Genomic DNA, 22645 nt, shown 5'->3' with positions numbered 1-22645 from the left:
CATCTAAAGTGGCAGCTAGTTCACTTTAGAACAGAAAAAACATGAGCTTCAGAAACAGGCTCGGCTGACCCTGTGCAACCTTGAGCAAGCTCATTTCCTTGCCCGAGGATAATTCCCCATCTGTAAAATGAGAATTCTACCCCCCTTTGAAGGTGAGAATAAAAATTAGATAATATAAACAAAACATACATGTTATCTAGGAATCAACAGTTAGTTATAAAACATTCCATTTTCTACTAAATGAAACGCAGAACCATGTTATTTATATTCTATGAGGAACTGGGGGCAGGGTACTACCCACTCCTTTGCTTTTTTTTTTTTTTTTAAGATTTTATTTTTTATTTGACAGAGAGAGAGACCAACAAGAAGGTAGAGAGAGAGAGAGAGAAGGAAACAGGCTCCAGGGCAGGGAGCCTGATGCGGGGCTCGATCCCAGGACTCTGGGATCATGACCTGAGCTGAAGGCAGAGGCCCTAACCCACTGAGCCACCCAGGCGCCCCTCTGCTGACATTTTAAAACTCGATTTCTACTCTTGAATTTAACTACTTGATAATCAAGATTACCATCGACCCCTCCAAACTGAATGCCCCTGTCCTTGAAGGTTTAGAGCATATCATTCCTATTAGTAGCCAACTACCTTCTTTCTTTCTTTGCTGGTATGTCGGCCCAGTCTCCTCCTGCACTCTGTTGCATGCGGTCCAGCCCCATGGCCGTTGGGTTGGACAGCACAATCTGGACCGTGCGGTCAGCCATCACCCAGTTCAGTCATACCTAGATTACCACTGAGTCCGCTGTCAGGCGGGGCAGAGACCTGGTTTGTCATCGACCTACTGCCACAGTTAGCCATGTAACTGCCCCGCAGCGAGTGCTCAATGGTCTTCTGAGAGAGTAGAAGTCCCCTCACTGTCACTACAGTCTGAAGATTTTTATGCATGGCAGGAGCTCTCTTTCTAAGGAGGATTATATTCCCTTGATCCTGAAACACCACATGCACAACTGCATTAAATCTAGAAAACTCAAATTATTTTTAATTTTTATTTTATTTTTAGAAAACTCAATTTTAAACTAGGATTCCAGGGTATTCTGCAATTCTCGAAGTCTGATCAAGAACAGGGCTCGTTCTCCACATTCTATGGCACTTTGAAGACCTCACCATAAAGACTCCATCTATTTCTAAGATCTCGTTTTCTTTTTAGATCATAGTCTTGACTTTTCACACTAGTTCTTTCCTGTTTTCAAAGACGAAGTCGAAGGCCCAGAAACTTCCGACAACTCCGGCAGCTTCCTGAACTTGCCAGCTCTACCTTCTTCACAGAGCAGGACCCGGCAACCTTCAAATGTTATTCTGAACAGTGTTCCTCAATGCCTCAAAAGCCACCTCAACTTCTAAATGTGCACTCAAGCCATGGGGAAGATTCGGTCCTGACATCTGGGCTCCAGGCAGGTAGCTGGTCTCAGGCTGCCTGCCGAGGCCTTCGGTTATTTGCTCAACAAACTATCTCATTCCACACACCACACACAGCGAGACTGTTCAAGCCCCATTTCAAAGAAAAACCCAAGCACTTATGGATGCCGTAAACTGCAATCAGTAGAGGACTGCCATCCCCCAAACAATTATGGCAAGAAGTGTATGTAAAGACAGGGAACTGGGTCACAAAACCCCCACTGCAGCGGTCAAAGGCATTCCTGTGGTGAGGCTCTGTCTCCAGAGCACATCAACCCGTCAAGCCTGATGCTCCCAAGCAGCTCACTGTGCAGTTATAAAGGCTACGGTCTATTATTTACTAGCTGAAGCTAATTCGATCACAGCCCACTTAGTTTGAGAAAACCCCTATCCAGCAACAAGCAGCAGTGGGCGGCGGGGAGACTTGTCATTTATCCAGATTTAGAAAGGAATCTCCTCCATTCCTCTTTCACGTGGGTATCATGCACCCTTACACACTGAAAGGGCCTGATGTCTGACCACAAGACCGGACTAACAGAAAGCATCAAGGACACAGGAACCACAGGAATCCAAAGCAGAGTTTTCCAGTAAGACCCTGTGCCCTTCAAAAAGTGTATTCTGAACACAGTTTTCCTTGACCATGTAATCTATGCACCTATTCTTACCAAAGCTAGTAAGTCCTATTGCTGGTAACCACCCTGAATAGGGTTAAGAGGTCAAGGCTCTTGGGGATTCAAATGTTCCTCGGTTACTATTCAGATACTCAGTCACTCTCAGAATCAGTAAATGTTCCGGCTCCTCAACTGAATCTTTTATTTGCAATTTAAGCATCTGTTTCTATAGCCCAGTCTCAAAGGAGGTGGAAATGAAATAGCTATTAGGAAAGCCTACTTTATTAGGTTTTTCTTCCCCTCCCTTTGAGGTAAGAGATCACCCTCCCACCAAAATGGGCTTTTCAAAGTAATTTCCTTTTTCTACACTTCTATCACCTTTGTGAGTAATAGGAAACTAGTACACAGGTACACAAGGATTATATAATAAAAACAATCTTAGTATTAACCTGAAATATTAAATAGCAATGATTTTTAAAAGTGTAACATAAGAAACAAAGTTGTCAGAGTTATAATTTTTTAATATTCCATTACTCAACTGCGAATGGAGAAATTTTTAAAAAGTGATTAAAATTTTTGAAACTGGCAACATTTCCAACTATTTTGGAGTACACTCATTTCCAAGGAAACATCTAGAATTCCACTTATGAAAACATATCTTGGTTTTGATCCTGAAATTACCATTACTCTCCCATGCACAAAAATAAATGAGAGCTGTAAGTAGAGATTTGTTTTAAAATATACGGATAAAGTACCTGGTGAGATCTTCAGTCAACTGAGAAGGATCAGGAGGATAAAACTTCACATTAAAGGTGAACAGCCAAGGAAGATCTGTAATTATTAAATATGGTTATTTATTCAACCAACAGAATGACCACTTATTTTGATAAAAATTAAATGTTAATGTTCAAACAGTACACGCCAGTCCTACTCTGAATCAGTTTGGAGAATTTCATTTTTTAGTATTAAGAAAACTATTTATAAAAACAATGAAAAATAAAAATCACATACATAACCCACTATTAGAGAATAGATTCACTTTTGTTTTCAAAAGATTTATTTATTTGAGAGAGAGTGCAGGGAGGGGCAGAGAGAGAGAGAGAGAAACTCCAGCGGCCTGCCCACTGAGCTCAAGGCCCAAAACAGGGCTCATGTTCAAAACCCTGAGATCATTACCTGAGCTGAAGTCAAGAATAGGATGCTTAACAGAATGCTCCACCCAGGGACCCCAGATTCATTTTTTTTAATAAACATTTACTAATACTTCGAATGTTTTGTATGGTGACATATTATGCAAAAATTTTACTATGACCTCTACGTAATCATTTTAAGGTTTGTTTTAACCACCGTATATCTACATGCCAACTATTCCCTACTGGTTTTTTTTTTTTTTTTAAGTATTTTAAGATTTGTAGATTGTTGGGAGAAAGGAGATAATCACTGATCACTCTAGCTATTTAAGAAATGATTAATGAGTGAGCTGAAGAAAGTGTTCAAAGAAATCCCAAAGAGGGGCGCCTGGGTGGCTCAGTGGTTAAGCCGCTGCCTTCGGCTCAGGTCATGATCTCGGGGTCCTGGGATCGAGTCCCGCATCGGGCTCTCTGCTCAGCAGGGAGCCTGCTTCCTCCTCTCTCTCTCTCTGCCTGCCTCTCTGCCTACTTGTGATTTCTCTCTGTCAAATAAATGAATAAAATCTTTAAAAAAAAAAAAAAAAAAAAAGAAATCCCAAAGAAGGGAAAGACCAGTAAAATATCACAATATTTTATAATAGAATTATTCCCAGGTTTCATGGAGCAGGTGTAAGTATATTCATCATATGTAACATATGCTTGGCTATACTGTGCCACAACGAATGAACAGAGCAAACAACCATGTCAGAAATGACTTAGTCTAAGTTTAAAACACTGCTGTCTGTACATTAACATTCAATTAATGGTTGCTAGGGTGGGAATATGCGTTCTTCACGGTGACTGCCGACCGATAACGAAGCAAAGTCAGCACAGGATCATCAGTTCTTAATGGAGCCTTATTCTTTGTTTTCCAGATTGTACCATGAGCACACGCTTGCCTGGGTAGGACTGTAGGGAGACGTTTCTAATAGAACACTTACATTTTAGCACTAATAATGCTAAACTTTGCATTAAATGTGACCACAAAATTTCCTGGCAATATGTGAATGGTCCATCTAGCTATGGACCATTTATATAGGAACCCATGCAGGTCCTATTCATGTACATCAGAGGAAGGTTTTAAAGAAAATTTTGAACAGGAACTAAGGCTGTCAGTTTTCAAAAGTCAATGAAAAAAGATGAACGTTTACCTTTGCTATGTGCCTATTACGTGAAAAGTAACAAAGTATAAGAGCAGCTGGGGGAGCCTAAAACTAAGCAGTTCTTTGGTCCATTTTGACATGAGCAGAAAGGAAGAGGTAAAGGCAACAGCTAAAACAATCTCCTCAGCCTCCTTTCCCCATTGGAACAGCCCAGGTTTCCATTTAGAGAACTAGCTCCAACCATCCGAAAAAGCCAAATGGTATTTGTTACTGTTATTCCTCTTGCCAAACCACAGGGGCAAAGGTCCTGAAATAACTCTAAAAAAACTTCACAAATAATCAAAACACAAGACCATGATTCATAATCAGCAAGAGTCTTACCTCCCAAAATGAGGACTTTCCAGGACTCTCAAATGAGCAACACAGAAACATACTCAACAAAATGCCAAAACCAGACCATAGGAAACAAGTCAATGGAACATCAATCACATTTCAGAGGTTATCCTGTTCTTGCTATGGGGTGGGTCACTTACTTGGCAGGTCTGGTTTCAGATAAAGCCAAAGAACCAAGCATCCATACCTTTTTGAATTCATGTACTCTGCAGACCTAGAACAACTATACATAAGAAAAAGGAAACATTCCAAGGTTCTTCCACAATGTCAGCATAACGCTTATGTGTCTAACTACTCCTTTTCTTTTCTTCCCCCCTTTCCATGATGAACCAAGCATAAATGGACAAAACACCAAGATAATAAATGCAGGGGGGAAGAGAGAGGGTTGGGAAGGGCTGCTGGAAAGCCAGGAGTAGTAACAGTCAGGGTGACCAACCATCCCAGTCTGCTCGGGATTGTTGGTGTTTCGGTACTAAAAGTCCTACATCCCAAGAAACCCCCATCCTGGATGAATCAGGAAAGTCATTCTATTCAACGATATCTTATTTTAAAAGGAAGAGAAAGAGGAGTCTACAAGGAGAAGAAATGGGAAAATAAGGTTTATGCTCAGAATTTTAAAAGGAGGGACGCCTGGGTGGCTCAGTGGGTTAAGCAGCTGCCTTCGGCTCAGGTCATGATCCCAGCGTCCTGGGATCGAGTCCCACATCGGGCTCCTTGCTCCGCAGGGAGCCTGCTTCTCCCTCTGACTCTGCCTTCCACTCTGTCTGCCTGTGCCCGCTCTCGCTCGCTCTCTCTCTGACAAATAAATAAATAAAATCTTTAAAAAAAAAAAAAAAAAGAATTTTAAAAGGAAGCAGAGAAGAAACGATAGGAAAACTACCAAAAAAGATAAAGGAATTCAGGGAGAAAGAAAAAGAAATGAAGAAAACAGCCATAAAGGCCCTAACATGAGACAGAAGGTGAGGGACTTAAGGGAAGGGACAGAAGGGAAGCGTACAGATTTGTTAGAGTGTGTTGATGTTGGGAATAATCAATCAGCAGAGCATGAAACCAACAGCGCAAAGGGTGTCGTGCAGGCCGGCACTCAGAGAAATGGTTCCTCCCTAGACACCTCTGGGGCCCACAGTCTGGAAGGGCTGTTGAAAATGGAGTTCTCCTGTCTATAAATTTCAGCTCTTCATGGCTCCCTACCTTTTCTATTTGGTCATTCACCAACTCTGAAGTAAATTGAGTATCCGGATCCCTAGCAGAGAGTTTTCTGGAGCATTGACGTTTCCTGGCAGATATCCTAAGACCGGCCATGGGCAAGGCCAAGTGCAGAGGCAGAACCACTGAAGGAGCTGTGGCTGGTGAGGGGACACAGCTCAATCCACTTTGGAAGTCTACCATGAGAGCAAAGGGGAAATGCAACAGGACGGACTAGAAACCCAGATGCAAAGAGCATGCAGAGCAGTCCTGGACAGTGGAACAAAGAGTAGAGAAGGCGATCGTCACAGAGGACTGAAGAGACGGTGTGCCCAGGCTTTCCTGCCCTGGAGTCTGCACTCCAGTACATCGAGGAGCCATGTGTCTACACCTCTGGGGCCAGAGACAAGCCTATTAATTAAACCAATTACACACTTCCAAAACAAAGTAGACAAAGCCATCATAATTCGTTGCCTAGAGTAGAATTTACATCAACAGTGAAAGTTACACAAAGCAGCTCCTCATTCTTTTCCCAGAAGAAAGGTCAGATATTACTTCAGAGTGGTAGACATTGTGAGGGAATATTTAGGACTAGGAGTCTAGAACCTCCTGACCAGAATAGTCGTTAAGCCATGTATCCAATAAAGTCATGATTCTACAAAAATACTGTTAGTATCCTTAGCTTCCTTTATGATATAAATGCACAAATCACTAGTATTCCAGTCAACATTCCTATGAATTTCATTAAAGAAGAAATAGATGTAAAGATGAAGAAGTAAGATTATTTAAATACTCACTTCGCAGTTGTCTTTTTATTTCTTTTGCAGGATCTAGCCAGTTCTACAGGAGGAGGGAGGGAAAAAGGTTAATTAAGCCATAAAACATATTTCAGAATCCAAAAATGGAACAGTTTACAGTTCACATACTTAAGTGTAAACATAAATTCTTATTCTAAGCAGCTTTCACCAATTAGCATTCCACTGAGCTAAGTATTGATTTGTTTTTGAATGTGTGTGTGTGTGTGTGTGTTATAGATAAAACACTAAAACACTTTTAAGGTGGGTCTCTTGGGCCTCATTTTCTTGGATCTGAAAGCAAACGTCTATCCAAATGATGAGACACAATATACCTACATGTAGTCCTTATTCTGTAACAGGACTGCCAGCAGTCAGCCCCAGTGGGCACTGAAATGACTGCTGAGGCAAGGACAATAATTGGCTCTTCAAAGTATATACACCCCAATCCGACACAATTATCTCAACTACTGAAGCCTACACTTTCTTTTTCCCTGCAACTATACAATGCTCTGGAGAAATACTGTCAAGCTGGAGCTGGTCGTGTTCTTCCTGTTCTTCATGTAACATCCTTTAAACTTCACGCCAAGTGGGAAGTCAAATCACAAGGCACTCCCTTTCGCTTCCCCCTTTCTACCCTTTGAGAAAGGTTCTAGGAAACCACTACATCTTAAAAAAAAAATTTTGGACTACGTGGTTTTAAACCACCTAAGGACATTAAACATTTATCTCTCCAAGTTAACAGCAAAAGATCCAACCAAAAAAAATTATATTTCATTTTTTGTCTATATATTATTTACTTCCCCTGCCCTCCTCAAGTCAAACCTCTCAAAAGTTCACCTTACTTTATCTTCATTAATGCAGAACAAATATATTTTTTAAGATACAATATACTGACTAAAATAGTTAAGGTCCAGACAATGTGGAGGTTAGGGGTGCTGACTCCCCCACACAGTCAAAACTCTACATATAACTTTTTTGACTCCTCCAAAGCTTAACTACTATAGCCTCCCATTAATCAGAAGGCTTACCAAAAACACAAGTCAATTAATGCATATTTTATATGTTATACACTGTTACATTGTTTAGAAAATCATGAGTAATTACAAAACTGTCCTGTATTTATTGAAAGAATCTGTGCACAAATGGACCCACACCACTCAAATACTCACTTCACAGTTGTCTCTTTATTAATGACCCCATGGTATTCAAGGGTCAACTATAATTGGCTTTACAATAAATAAGTTTCATTTATTCTAAAAGCATCCCAAATAACATAACATCTGTGCTTAAACAGAATTTTCTTCAGCTATATAAAGCAAATAATTAAGATGTTTGTCGTTAGGCAGAAAATAACAGCTTACTGTCTTAACAACCCTATTGAACTGGAACAACAGAACATTAACTCCCATTATTAAAAAGTGGCAAGAGGCGGCTTTGAAAGCAAAGTGGGTTTTACTACACTGCTCACGGCTTGCGTGTAGGACAGCAAGGACCCAAGGTATGCATGCTCTGTTTTAAAACTGGTGATACCCAAACGTCTCAATAAAGAACTACCATAGCTTGGCTGAGTTTCGTATTACTGGTGTCCCAGCTGCACGGTCCATCAACGCGGAGGGTCAGTGGGACGCTTCCATGGTACCTTCAGAGCTAAGTTGGGGAGCAGCTCGAATTCTCCCCTTAGGAAAGAGCCTGGCATTCAGTTTCCTTGTCCTGCAGCTGCTGTCTCCCCACAACAGCTGGCCCACAAATGGCCGGGTGTGAGGGGTACACAGGAAAGAGAAAAACACACCATTCAGTCTCTAGCCCAGACGAGGAGAAGCTGGGGAAGAGACGAAGGAGGGTCCGATGTGTTACGGTCTTTCATCCAAGGAAGCAACCACCACAGTAAGGAAACTGAATCAGCGACAACGGCTCGTCAACTGAAAGGGAGAAGGGACCCTCAAAACATGAACGCAGAGAGAACATGAAGGGAAACGATTTCCCTGGTCTCCAACAACTCAGACAGACCCTTCCAGGTCTCACTCTGTGACAGGTGCTACAGATGCCTGCCGCAGAAGGTGGAGGACAGGGACGCCTGGGTGGCTCAGTTGGTTAAGCAGCTGCCTTCGGCTAAGGTCATGGTCCCAGTGTCCTGGGATTGAGTCCCGCATGGGGATCCTTGCTCAGCAGGGAGCCTGCTTCTCCCTCTGCCTCTGCCTGCCATTCTGTCTGCCTCTGCTCGCTCTCCCCCCCCCCCTGATAAATAAATAAATAAAAAGAAGGTGGAGGACAATGGCGGGAGCAGCGTCATCTTCTAGGATCCCAAGGTATAGCCCTGTGTCCCCGTCACTTGGCACCTTTCATTCTCGCCTGCAGCCCCAATCCCTTGTACAAAGTCCCTACAGGGTTTCTGCACAGCATGGAGAGTGTGAAAGAGCTCTACAGACCCAGGAGATGAGTGAGAAGTTTCCTCGCACCAGCCAGCCAAATTCAGATGCGGTGTCATTCTCCCGGCCCCTTTCCACAGTATGGCCAGCCAGAATACTGGAAGACTGAAGTGGCTTCTCTCCCTTTCTTCAGACCCCGACCCACACACGAAGTGGGCTGAGTTTACTGATGTGACCCAACAGTGGCAGCAGAAGGGACTCCGGCCACCTGCCGACTGGTTTTCCCTTTGCTGAGCACGCTCACTTCCCCAACACTCCCCGCGGAGTCAGGAGGTCTCCCCAACCCTCCCGCAACTCTGCAGGGGTGATCAGAGACCCCATTACCTGTATCCTCCACAGCACTCAGCAGCTTTAGGCAACCATTAAGTACTAAATTAAGAGCTGTTGACTGATATCTGCCCACTGCCATGCTCTGGTCCTCTTAAAAGACCAAAGTTAGAGTACTTTTATTAGAGTGCCTATTATTTGAATAATTAGCTCTGGTGAGTACCAAGATCCTGAGTGGGATTCTTACCAGACACATCTACAGAAAGATAAACCCTTGATTATGAATTGTTACATATAGATTCATAAGACGCTGGTGTTAGGAAAAATCTGAGAGACAATTTGGTCTAAACGTCCACACATAACGGGTATGGCCTCACTCTTACCTAAGTGTCCATGGCTACTGGCACATATCTGGAACCATGAGTCACTTGGGCTCATCAGGGCCCCCTACTCCCTTGGCTTTTGTAACACTCCAAACTTCTACAATTGTGTCACCTCAAAAGAATATTTGGTCCTCCTACATGGTGCTTCTGAAGCCTTAAGGGTTTACCTGAGACCCTGAAGACCTCGTCAAAACATAGATTATGACTCCTATGTTCACCGTAAGGACCTGGAATTTTCCTTTCTAACAAATTCTAGGTAGTGCCTATGCTGGGGTCTCCTGGACCATCCCTTGAGCAGTATGGCCACAGATGGCTTTTAATGTATTTTCCCAAAAGTTGAAGGTAGACATTTTCGAGTCCTTTAACTGGCTTGACAGATAGACACCCAGCCTTCACTGGCTAAATATTCTATTGTTGACAACCTCCCGCAGAAAGCCCTAGCAGATCACGGCCTTCCACGTTCCCACATACAAGTGTGTCATTGAACTCCACCACATCACACTAAACAGCTGTATCTAATAATGTCAAGCTCCAGAGTCTTTCTTCTGCCAAGGTGCTAACCACTTCCACCGGACAAAGAGGAGAGGCCAAGCCCATCAACAGCAGCAGCCCATTCATGGTCCAGATAGGCTGCTGCCTGGGCGGCAGGCCACTGAACAAAGCAGACCTAGATATGGAACCAGGACACCGTCACAACACCTACCTCCAAATTCCTCCCTCTCCCAAACCACTGCCAGAAATGTCCATCTCACCTGATTCCCTTTCAGGCTGGATGCTAAGACCCCAGAGTTAGAAGTTTTTTCAAAATGCTTAACTGTGCCTTTCTCACTAACTTGTGGTGCTTCTCAGTCTGGCCAGGTCTGAGACATTGAATTCACCCAGCCCTATATTACTGAATGTTAAAAGTGTAAGTTTGCCTAAAATCTGCAATTTCCCTTAAGAATTTATAGCGCTGAAGCAGATCCCCTTTATTATACCTTTGCCTAAATGAGGTCTGACAGAACACTGCCCTAATGCTGGTGTTAGCTGAAAAGCTATAGCTTTCTGTGTTACAACAAAATGTTCACCATGGGGCTGCCTGGGTGGCTCAGTGGGTTAAGCCTCTGCCTTCAGCTCAGGTCATGATCTCAGGGTCCTGGGATCGAGTCCCGCATTGGACTCTCTGCTAGGCAGGGAGCCTGCCTCCTCCTCCCTCTCTCTCTCTCTGCCTGCCTCTCTGCCTAGTTGTGATCTCTCTCTGTCAAATAAATAAAATCTTTAAAAAAAAAAAAATGTTCACTATGCATCTGGCAGAACGTGATTCAAACTTCTGCCTTTGGATTAGAAGTTGCCACTGGACTGAATATAGAATTTTATTAAAGAATAGTTTATATATGACAAAGTTTAATATCTGTGTTTTTAGCTTGAGTTTCTGGAGGGAAATGGTCACGCTATCAGACAAACACTTCAATCAACTTTCATAAAGTTAGCTGTGGATGACAACTACACTTGTAACAAACTCCTCTTTCGATTTGGCTTGAAGCAAAATAACATAATCCCTGGGCCAGGTGCCAAACTCTATTAACATCAAAAATTCAAGACAATATTTTTCCCTTTAAAGAGAGTCCAAAACCCTTAATGATGGTTCCAGTTAGACATGAATACAAGAACTATATGGACTCGAATTTCCATATATAAATGAGCAACATGTTGCTTGATTCCACATATTTTTAATGGCATTTTCCATAGTAAAGTTTACATAAACTTCTCAAGAGACATTAAAAAGTTCTAACAGTAATAATGATAGATTTTCATACTTAAGAGTAAACTGAAAGGCTTCCAACCCAAGATCTCAACCAGGAGACACAGTACTACACTAAAAGTGAAGAGAAGTTTAGATTTTCTCTCCATGGAAAATTTTCATACAAATAACTATGGGTTCACCTCACCTTCAACTTATGTTGAAATAAGTCACTGAAACTTCTATAAATACGGATAACATCCAGCATGAAGCAAGCAGCTTAAGTTCCTGTACCGTACAGTATCCTATTGTTGAAACTGCATGGGTTTCATGCTCAACAGGACTGATTAAGCTAAGCTGATACAATGGAAATGATATTCTGTGGAAAAATTAAGACACCATTCAAATCTACTTTAGAAAAATAAGAGGTTTTTTGCCTAGACATCTTGAGGACTGAATTTTGTTTTCATCAGTGACAAGGAATAAAAAATTATGCAAAAGTTATGAAAGCACATCAGATTATACATGAAAAATATACTGTCAATTACATGTGAGCATTCATGTTCTGACAAGTCCGCATCTCAGAAAGGACCCCCCCCCGCCCCGTTTATTCCCTCCATGTCGTATGATTAAAGCCTAAATAACAAAGCCTGTGCCTAACTATATGGGCATTTTCATCTCCCATGTCACAAGAGAAACTACAAGGTAAAATAAGGAAATAGGAGTTCCTTTTCAAACTTTTGCACATTTCATCAATCAGTGAGGATCCTATATAGAACCCCTCTCCAAATTTAACTTTATCCTAATACTCTCTGCCTCAAGGACCCGAGTTTCTCCTGAACTCCAGCCATCCCCTCTCATGCAGAACGTGAGGTCCTGTCACCACACAGAGTTCACCTCGTTAGACTTCATCATCCTACTCTCAGGTACAACCCCTTCCTCTCCTAATTTTCTACCCATTTATTTTCACTGCAGCTGCTCTTAGCTTCTTTTCTCCCAAATCGTTATCCCATTTCAGCTTCAGCATGTTCCCTCCAGGGTCCCCGTGAATAATCAGCTAGATTACCATTCCAGCGGCAGCTCCCATTTTCTAGCTCATCCATTGATCTTACCATAACCCCTGCCAACTGGGGACCCCCACGATACTCCACTTCTCCATTACTACTCCCAGGGTGCAGAGGGCACACACCAATACATTCTGCTGCCATCACTACTGTTTGAGCTCCAATCTCGGCTGCACTGTCAACAGCAATCCACATACTTGTTCTTAGTCGCCTGCCTCTCTGGGTCCCCAGTGCTACCCCCTCGTCACTCTTAGCAGAGGGTTCAGAGCTCTGAGCCCACACTTCACTTGACACAGACTTACTTCTGGCTGCACCACTCCTGGGCTTACTGCTTGCAGACTCAGGGGATGAAGCTGCTCGTTTTACTCAAGACTTACCCTCTTCTTGACTTCAGAGTCCTACATCATCATCCCTTTCCTCTCTCCCCAACCTTACCCTTTCCTCAGGCATCCCCACAGCCAAAGCCGAAGTTCTTCCCATCCAAGCAAATCTGTCAACCCCCCAAATCCTTAGGAAATGTGCTGTACTGTCCTATATAATAGCCAGCCATCACAAGAGAGTACTTACATTTAAACTTGTACTATTGAATAAAATTTCACTTCACTTCCTCAGTCACACCAGCCATATTTCAAGGTATCAATAGCCATCTGTGGTTCATGGCTGCCATACTAGATAGACAGAGCAGGTCTAGAAGATCTCAGCATCATCAAGTTCTACTGGACGGTGCCGGCCTCTATTCTCTTTTCTCATTCTCCCACCTGACCTCTCCTCATAACCAAATTTTCTTAAATATCTCAGATTCTTCTTTTTTTTTTTTTTTCTAAGAGTTTACTTACTTATTTGAAAGCGAGAGAGTGAGCATGAACATGGGCTGGGGAGGAGTGAGGAGGTACCAGAGAGAGAGGAAGAAGCAGACTCCCTGCTGAGCAGGGAGCCTGATATGGGGCTCGATCCCAGGATCCCCGATCATGACTAAGGCAGGCGCTTAACCAACTGGGCCAGGCAGGTGTCCCACCCCACTCTCATAGTCAGTATACGGTTAACGTTCCTCATCCCTCACCTACCCACTTCCTGATCCCCAAACATCATGTAGCCAACACCCTACCAGTATTTCCAACTTAGCAAAATGAAAATGAGATTTTATCTCCACCCCCGACCCCAAACTGCTGCTCCTCCTCCAAAGTCCCTTTGTAAAAAAAAAAGTCTCCAACAAGCTTCCCAGCTACCAAGCGCCAAATGTGGGACTTATTCTGCCAACCCCTCCATCGCCCTCATGCCACAGAGATGGTGGGCCACAAAGTCATCTACAGACATTCCCTACTTAGTATCTCTATCTCTTTATCTTTCCTCCTTATGTCATGCCCTAGTTTCCATCACCTCTGGTCTAGACAACTGACCTTCCTGCCTCTGGTCTCAGTCCCCTATAATCTCCCTCCAAATCATCAACAGGTTACTCTTTCTGAAATGCAAACAATGTCACGTTCTAAAAACCCTTCCTATCAGGATAAAAGTCCTTAGCATAAGATACAAGACCTTCCAAAAAAATGTTCTTTGCCTAGCTTTCCTAGGATCATCAGGATTCCCCACAAGGCACCCGAAATTTACCCATGATGTAAGTTAAATTCTGTGCTTGGAGTGCCTGGGTGGCTCAGCTGGTTAAGCAACTGCCTTTGGCTCAGGTCATGATCCCAGGGTCTTGGGCTCAAGTCCTACATCAGGCTCAGGGAGCCTGCTTCTCCTTCTCATTCTGACAGTCCCCCTGCTTGTGCTCTCCTACTTTCTGTCAAATAAATAAATAAAATCTTTAAAAAAAATTTTTTTTTAAATAAACACTGTGCTTGCTGAGGAAACACAGCTTCAAGACAAGTACCCAGCTCCTCCTTCCAACTTGCCAGTTGCTCCAGATCCCTCCTGTATAGAGACTCGGGGGCTACCGCACCCTGCAGTCCCGTCAAACAGCCAGAAATTTCTCGTGCACACTGTCCTTGTTCACACTGGAGCTACTCCTTTTCTTCCGGGCAGAATGTCCCTTTTCTGCCCCCGTCCAGTATATTGGTCAAAATTCTCAATTTCTAGAACAGAATGTTATTTCTAACCTGCTAATATCACTTCTAAAATTCGTAGATTTGCCAATATACAATAATATAAAATTTTCAGACCCTTGTCAAGCTAATAAAACTTGCAAGTGCCCCCTAGCTAGTCATTAACAAATGTCCAGCTGATATTGAGGACAGGGAATATTAAAGTGTGTCATTGAACTGAGATTACTAGAAACCTATGTACTCAGATAATATAAGCCTGACTGTTATGGTCAGGTTTGTGTCCCCCTAAAATTTCTATGCTGAAATCGTAATGTCCAATGTGATGGTGTTAAGAGGTGGCGCCTTTGGGGATAACTGGATCATGAGAGTGGAGCCCTCGTGATCAAGATTAGCACCCCTTATAAAAGCCACTCCATAGAACTCCTTTATCCTTTCCACCATGTGAGGACACAGCAAGAAGACAGGGACTGTAAATCCGGAAGTCAGATACCAAAGTCAGATATCCTCACCAGATACCAAATATGCTGGCACCCTGATCTTGAACTTCTAGCCTTCAGAAATGTGAATGATTTGTTTTGATAAGCCACCCAGTCTGATATTTTGTTATAGTAACCCAAATGGACTAAGAAACTGACCAAAAAGTTTATCTATTTTCTGTCTCCAATGTGTGAGGGATAAGGTTATATCCCACCTACTTAACACAGCCCATAACATAACGCCCTTCAGTATCCCATATATAAATAGCGATACGACTATTTTTAAACTGGGAAGAATGGAATCATGGCATAGCCAGTGAGCCTAAGTGGTGGGGTGGGTGGGTACATGTATGGGTGCCTGGGTGGAGTTAACAGTAAGAAAGACTGGATAGCAGAAAAATAGGATTCCTAGTTGGAAATTTGTCCCACAGCTAATTCTGACAAGAAGGAAAAAGTCCTTGGGGCGCCTCAGTGGTACAGTCCATTAAGCATTTGACTCTTGGTTTTAGCTCAGGTCATGATCTCACGGTCATGAGATGGAGCCCCATATCGGGCTCTGCACTGAGCTTGGAGTCTGCTTGGGATTCCCTCTCCCTCTGCCCCTCCTGCACAAGCTCTTGGGAGCTCTCTCTCGCTCTCCCTTTCTTCAAAAAATAAATAAGTCTAAAAAGGGGGGGGGGGATGTTGCTTTAGAGAAGCACTGGCATGGAATCTCACAATCAGTACTGGTAAGTCAAGATGTCCCTTAGATTTATTGATACTATTACAAAAATATCAACTGGAAAAACTCATATCGGGAACACAACACGTAATACTTTCCATCAACCCATATATGAAGTCTTGCAGGATGTTTTTAGGATTTCATAAGATGAAAAATCCCTCTAAGGCAAGACGACATTCTTCCATTTTTCCAGTCAGGATAGCTATAAAATAGTGTACCCATTTTTATGCCTTTAACTGACAAAATTAAGGACGATTATGGTTTTTTTTTTTTTTCCTTCTTAGTTTACCTGGTTTTGAATCTTACCTTCAATTTTTACTGCCTCGGTGGCCTTGGGTGAATTATTTAACTGTTCTAAGCCTCAGCTCAAAGTGTGCTTAACAATATCAACTTTTTAGGGCTGTAGGAGACAACATGTGTGAAGTCATAGAACCTTGCTTGCAGCATTGTGAGAATCCCCAAACGATCGGCTATTAATAGTCATGTTTCTTTTGTTTAGACATGGAGCTCACAAATTCACAACCCTGAGATCAAGACCTGAGCTGAGACAGGAGTCAGATGTTTAACTAAATGAGCCACCCTGACCCCCATTCGGAATATTTTTTATGTCACTTTCTAATTCTAAGATAAAGTTATAAATAAGTATGTCTAACTTGGAGCCTCAATATAAATAGGATATTCCTGTCCAGAAATAAAACCACCACACTGAACTCTGGAGTTCCACCATGAGAATTTCTTCCATGCCAGAAGTCACTTTAAAAAAAAAAGGAGGGGGGGGGGAGACACAGAGAGAGAGGGAGAGGAAGAGAGAGAATCTTAAGAGTCTGATGTAGGGCTCAATGTCACAACCCTGAGACCATGACCTGAGTCAAAATTAATAGTCGATGCTTACTTGACTGAGCCACCCAGGCAATATTAGCACTCATTCTTTAAAATATATATAAAATTTACTTGTTCTTCTAAAAGTTGTTATCTGACTTAAAGTAAACATGTCTTGAAATGACATTCATGATATACCCTACCATCCCCCTAACTAGGCCCTCCCCAACTCACTAAATGAGATCTCCATTCATCCAAAAATCTAGGCCTTACTGGTGTTATGTCAGCAGATTGCTTTTACCTCCTTCCTCAATCTCTCTTAAATTCGTTATCTGACTAGGGCGATCTGGGTGGCAGTTGATGAAGCATCTGACTCTTGGTTTAGGCTCAGGCCATGATCTCAGGGTCCTGGGATCAAGCCCCATGTTAGACTCCCCACTCTTCAGGGAGTCTGCTTGTCTCCCTCTGCTCACTGTCTCTCTCTCTCTCAAATAAATAAATAAATCTTAAAAAGAAATTCGTTACTTGTCTTTTGCTACCACAACTTCAACTGAGGCCATGTCCTCCGTTTGGTGAGCAGTGCTGTTTAACCCCCCTTCATCCCACCCCCCAATAGCTCAAGCCCACCCACTTTAGGTCTCTCCTTCCTCAAGCAGCATTCGCTCTTAGCTGTCCTCACCATTAATACCGTTTCCTATAGAGCAGTAACCAAATTTTGATAACCATATAGCTTTTTCTTCACAGTCTCCTCAGCTGGAACATAGTGGGGACATCTGCGAAGACAGTCTTTGTCTTAACTATTTACTGCTGGATTCACAGTAATACGCTGGTTTGCATGCAGGGAATTTATTTATTTATTTATTTATTTTTTAAAGATTTCATTTATTTGACAGAGAGAGAGTAGGCAGAGAGGCAGGCAGAGAGACAGGAGGAAGCAGGCTCCCTGCTGAGCAGAGCGCCCAATGCTGGGCTTGATCCCAGAATTCTGGGATCACGACCTGAGCCGAAGGCAGAGGCTTTAACGCACTTAGCCACCCAGGCACCCTGCATACAGGGAATATTTTTAACCTAGAGTTTACCATCTTCACTAATTTTTAGTATATAGTTCAGCAATACTAACTATACTCACATTGATGTGCAACAGATTCTGAAACTTCACCTTGCACAGCTGAAACTCTATACCCATGGAACAACAGCCCCCCATTTCCCCCCCTGCCCTAGTCCCTGGCAAACACCGTTCTACTTTCAGCTTCCACGAGCTTGACTATGGATATCTCATATAAACGGAATCACAGTGCTTGTCATCTTTTTGTGACTGGCTTGTTTCACATAATGTCCTATAGATTCATCCATGTTATAGCATGTGACAGGATCTCCTTCTTTAAGGCTTGATAATATTCCATTCACCACATATTGTATCTACCACATATTGTTTATCCAATTCACTCATTGGTGGACACTGGCTTGCTTCCACCTCTCGGCTATTGTGAGTAATGCTGCAATGAACATGAGTGTGCAAATCTCTCTTCAAGATCCTGCTTTCAGTTCATTTGGGCATATACCCAGAAACAGGATTCCTGGATCATATAGTTCTATTTATAATTTTTTGAGTGACCTCTATACTGTTTTCTGCAATAACTACATGATTTAACATTCCCACTACCAATGCACGAGGGTCCCAGTTTCTTCATATCCTTGCTAACATTTCTTATTTTATATTTTTGCTAGTGGTCATCCTAAAGCGTATAGGATGGCACAAAGGCAGTATTTAATAAATATTTGTTAATGTCTAGAAAGACTGAGGCTATAAAAATAAAAGGGTGTGGAGTTCCTAGAGTAATGGGAAGAAGTTCTGAGAGTACTGGGAAGAAAGGGTGACACAAATGAGATTTGTGCTAAATGTCTAAATAGCAGATGGAAGAAGTGGTCAATTCTCCTCAAGTGGGGAACAGGAGAAATGGTAATGGAAAGCGGTCAAGGGGAATCCCCTGGAGTAGTGTTCTTAAATCTAAAGTAGGCATTCAAATAAAGGATGTTCCAAATGTGAAGAACAGTATGTTCAAGCAGATATGGTACAGACCAACAGGGCTCTTGTTAGGAGAGAATTTTGGTGTGCAGTGTATGTATGTGGGAGGTTAATGAGAAATGAAACAAACAAAGTAGGGCTTTGTCAGTCATACTGATTGGGTCAGATTGGATCCATTCAATGGTGCTAAACCAGGGAGTGCCAAGATCCCATATGCACTCCTGAGAACTCTGTGTAGCAACAGTGTGAAGTGTGATCCTAGGGGCCAGGGACCAGACCATTCACCCCCATAGAAAGTAACAAAATCGTCACAGCAAGAGAGGACAGGGGTCTAAACCAAAGCCAAAACTGAGGACCAAGAAAACTAGGCAAGGTATGTTATCGGATAGAAAATACAGACCTCTCTGACTGACAAGCAGTGGAAAGAGTGGAAGTGACCAATATCCACTCTTCAGGGGACAGATGAAGTTTAAGGGGAAGATGCCAGTTTGCTCTGAGACAACTGAGTGCAGTGTCCAATAGGAAGTTAAAAAGAGTCTGAGATTCAGGTCAAAGACATGGACTAGACACATATGTTGGAAGTTATAAAAATAAAAACTAGTGAATCCTACTATCTAAATACCACTCTTTCACGTGTAAATCTAGGGTTGCAGAAATACCAGATGTCTTTATGTAGCATATCCTGTTTCTACTAACAATATGTGTTCTTCTCATATTTTACAATATGCTAGATGGTTTCTCTCTTTCACAAAGTTTAAATGCTCTTATGACTCTCCCCATATGTAATCTCAGGAAAGAGTGGATAATGATGGGCAAATTCCCATCACTTTCTCTTTGATAGTTTTGAGGACCAGCAGAAGGGCAGAGGATTAGAAATATTATCAAGAACCACCTTTTCATTTCATGTCTAAAAGGAGCACCTAGTTTATTTAGTCAAATATCTAATATGTTACTACTTCTGAGAAAAGTATTCTAAGCGGAATTCTAATAAGAATACTTGCACACTATTCTGCAGGCAGGCATGCAATTTAATTGTCTTTTGTTTAAATGTGGAATTAAACCACCAATTAAGTAGTAAAGCTTTAAGACTAAACAAATTGAGAAAACTTGATTTATATGTAATTATCACCCTTAATTCCCTGTATTTCATTACCAGGACACATAAACAATGACAGCATGTGGGCAAATAAACTTCACCGCCTAAATAAACTTCACCGCCTATGTTCCTCAACTCGCTATTTTGTTCTATTGACTGTGACAAAAATGTTAGATACAAGAAAGTAACTATCTCAGCCCGATCTCAGCAAGTCTCTCCACAACCTCAGTCTAATAGAGCTAAAAGGGCTTCACTCTAGGGTGCAACAGGACGAAAACTTTATTCTACACTCAGTCCTACACTGAGTGTAGCCCTACACTCAGTATCTTCTCCCCCAGTTATATCCCATTACTTAAAGTCAAGTAAAAGAGGAAACAGTCCTTTCTTAACAAGGAAGAAAGAAAGTGCTAGAGACTGAATGGATGTGTGAGGCCGTCCATACCCTTTGTAGTTGAAACCTAATCTCCAGTGTGACAATATTTGGAGGTGGGGCCCTTGGGAGGTGATGAGGTCACGAAGGTGGAGGCCTCGTGAACAGGAAGAGTAAGTAGTCCCCTTATAAAAGAGGCTCAGAGAGGTCCCCATCCCTTCCACTTGTGAGGACCCAGAAGGCACGCCCTTATGAACCAGAAAGTGGGCCATCACCAGACACTGAACCTGTGCATATCTTGATCTTGGACTTCCCAGCCTTCCAGCATTGTTGATAAAACACTGAGTCTATAGTACTACGTTAGAAATGCCCAGACTAGTCGACTAAGACAGAAGGCTGCAGGTTAGTTAACTGCCAGACTGGATTAATAGTTCTCTCTTTAATAGTTCTGGTAAAATAGTTGACCGTAATCGTTCTCTCTTTAAAATTACATACAAAACTGAGAGGCCCTGACACTCCCTGGAATGCTAATGGTCAGCATCAAGCATTACAGCAGTCTGATCCTGTTGGGAAATTCCTGGAGCAGAACAATCTCAACACTCTTGATGTCAGGCAGAGTTACAAGGGGTCCGAACCGCTCGAAACTACTACCTGAATCTACCTCACCTCCTTTTTTGCTTCTCAGTAACCCAACAGGGCAGAGAATGCGTTTACCCCACACAGCCACCACATCTGTACAGCAAGGCAAACGCTCTCTCCCAAGCGTCCAATACTCTTGACATTCCTTCCCATTTGCTTCCTTCCCTGCTTTTCAGGCATGCTTAATTTCTACCATACAAGTGAAATTCAAGAGCTAAAAATCCAACATAAAAATTTTTAAATCAGTTCTTTCAGTCTCTAATAATTAACACCGAATAAGACATTCCATTCTCTCTGCTTACAATATTAGTGGAAAAACATACACACAAGGGCAATAAGTTATAGGTGATTCTCTTTGCATGGGTTTTTTATATTTACCAAATTTCTAAAATGGATATAAAATGTCATAAATTTTAAGGCAAAATTTTATACTGCATAAAAAAAATACAACATTTTTCTAAGAAGATACAAATAAACGTGAATCATTTCACTTACTTTTTGCTCAGGGCTTTCCTGAAATAGAAGTCCAAAGTAGTCCTTCTCCAGAAGATTGAGATGTTCACACACTCTGTCAAATAACACTTGTCCCTTAGCACGTTTCTGAGGGAAAAGAAAAGGTATCTTTACTTTTCAAGCACTGAAGATTCCATGAATACTATAAATGAAGGAATTCACATCAGATAATATTTAGTGTAATATAAAATGTTTCCCAATCTTTTATAATACAAAAGAGCGACGAACAACTTTTTCACTTTAGAATCCTCGCTCTCCCCACCATATATACAAAGCATAAATTCTAGAATGAAAACATGATCTAATGCTCTATGCTTTACTTTCTACTCCACAAAAATATAAAAAGGACTCAAAAAGTAAGGTGCTAGGAGTTCATTTAATTTTTAAATAGTACAGAAATATGTCCAAACTGCCCCTCTCAATTCCTTAAGGTGGCTTATGTCCTCTCTACAAGGCATTCCCCCGGGAAAATTATCTGACCCTACTCTTCACTGTATCTTAACATCATTTATCCCATCAGTACTTAGGTTTGATTTCTGTTCCATGATATTGGTAGAACAGAAATAAAATTGTTTTCAATTCAAGTTAGGCTTTCTCTTGATAATGATAAGTAAGACATTCAGTCTTCAAGACAAAACTTTAAGATACTAACAGAACTGGGAGAATAAAATCAGTTGCCTCCAAGGATGTAACAAACTTTTGCCTTAAATAGTTTGCTGTATTTTGTTTTGTTTTGTTGGGGCTCCCTGGGTGGCTCAGTCAGTTAAGCGTGTGTCTTTAACTCAGGTCCTGGGGTCCTGGGATCAAGCCCCACCTCAGGCTCTCTGAGCCTGCTTCTCCCCCTCCCACCATCTCTCTCTTGCACTCTCTCTCAAATAAATAGAGAAAATCTTTTTTTAAAAAAAATGCTAAGAAACTGCTATCCACAGAGATATAAAAGACTTTAACAGCCACAGAAGAAAAGTTCATTGTCTAATCGGTGACAAAACATAAAGCAGTGACATTCCCAATTAAGATGCATATCCCTAGGCAGGCCCAACTGTGAGGTCTCAGACACAGGCCTCCCCTTACCCCGCAATGATATAAGTAAGTAGCTATTGGACCTCAAGTGAAAACCGAACCCGCCCTCAGACATTTTCATCCTCAAGATGAATGCCCTTACACTCTCAAAATGGATACTCATTCATTCATCCACTGTGTGGAAATAAATGTCTTTCACAGATGTATCTTAAACAAGGCAGTAAGATATGAAGGACATTTAATGTCAAATAAGTACAACTCTGATAAGGGACTGCAAAAGGCAGTTTCAGAGAAACTCAATTCAAGGGCTGGTTTCTCTCTAGCTTTTTCTTCCTAGGCTTCGTGGAAGTAGAGGTGGAA

General features: G+C 42.0%; 1 protein-coding gene across 19 annotated transcripts in view; it reads right to left on the bottom strand.

Moving 5' to 3' along the window:
* EPB41L2 (erythrocyte membrane protein band 4.1 like 2) overlaps positions 1-22645 on the bottom strand; it is a 207729-nt gene that overhangs the window by 60035 nt on the left and 125049 nt on the right. For all 19 annotated transcript variants that reach the window (XM_082729642.1, XM_082729646.1, XM_082729641.1 and 16 more), the window contains exons 4-6: positions 21248-21352; positions 6704-6746; positions 2812-2887 (exon numbers count right to left, since the gene is read on the bottom strand). In XM_082729642.1, coding sequence (XP_082585768.1) covers positions 2812-2887; positions 6704-6746; positions 21248-21352 — 224 coding nt within the window. The remainder of the gene's footprint in view (positions 1-2811; positions 2888-6703; positions 6747-21247; positions 21353-22645) is intronic.

The sequence above is a fragment of the Mustela nivalis genome (assembly GCF_964662115.1).
Source record: "Mustela nivalis genome assembly, chromosome: 5".
Classification (NCBI taxonomy): domain Eukaryota; kingdom Metazoa; phylum Chordata; class Mammalia; order Carnivora; family Mustelidae; genus Mustela; species Mustela nivalis.
This window is presented reverse-complemented; position numbering and strand designations above follow the sequence as displayed.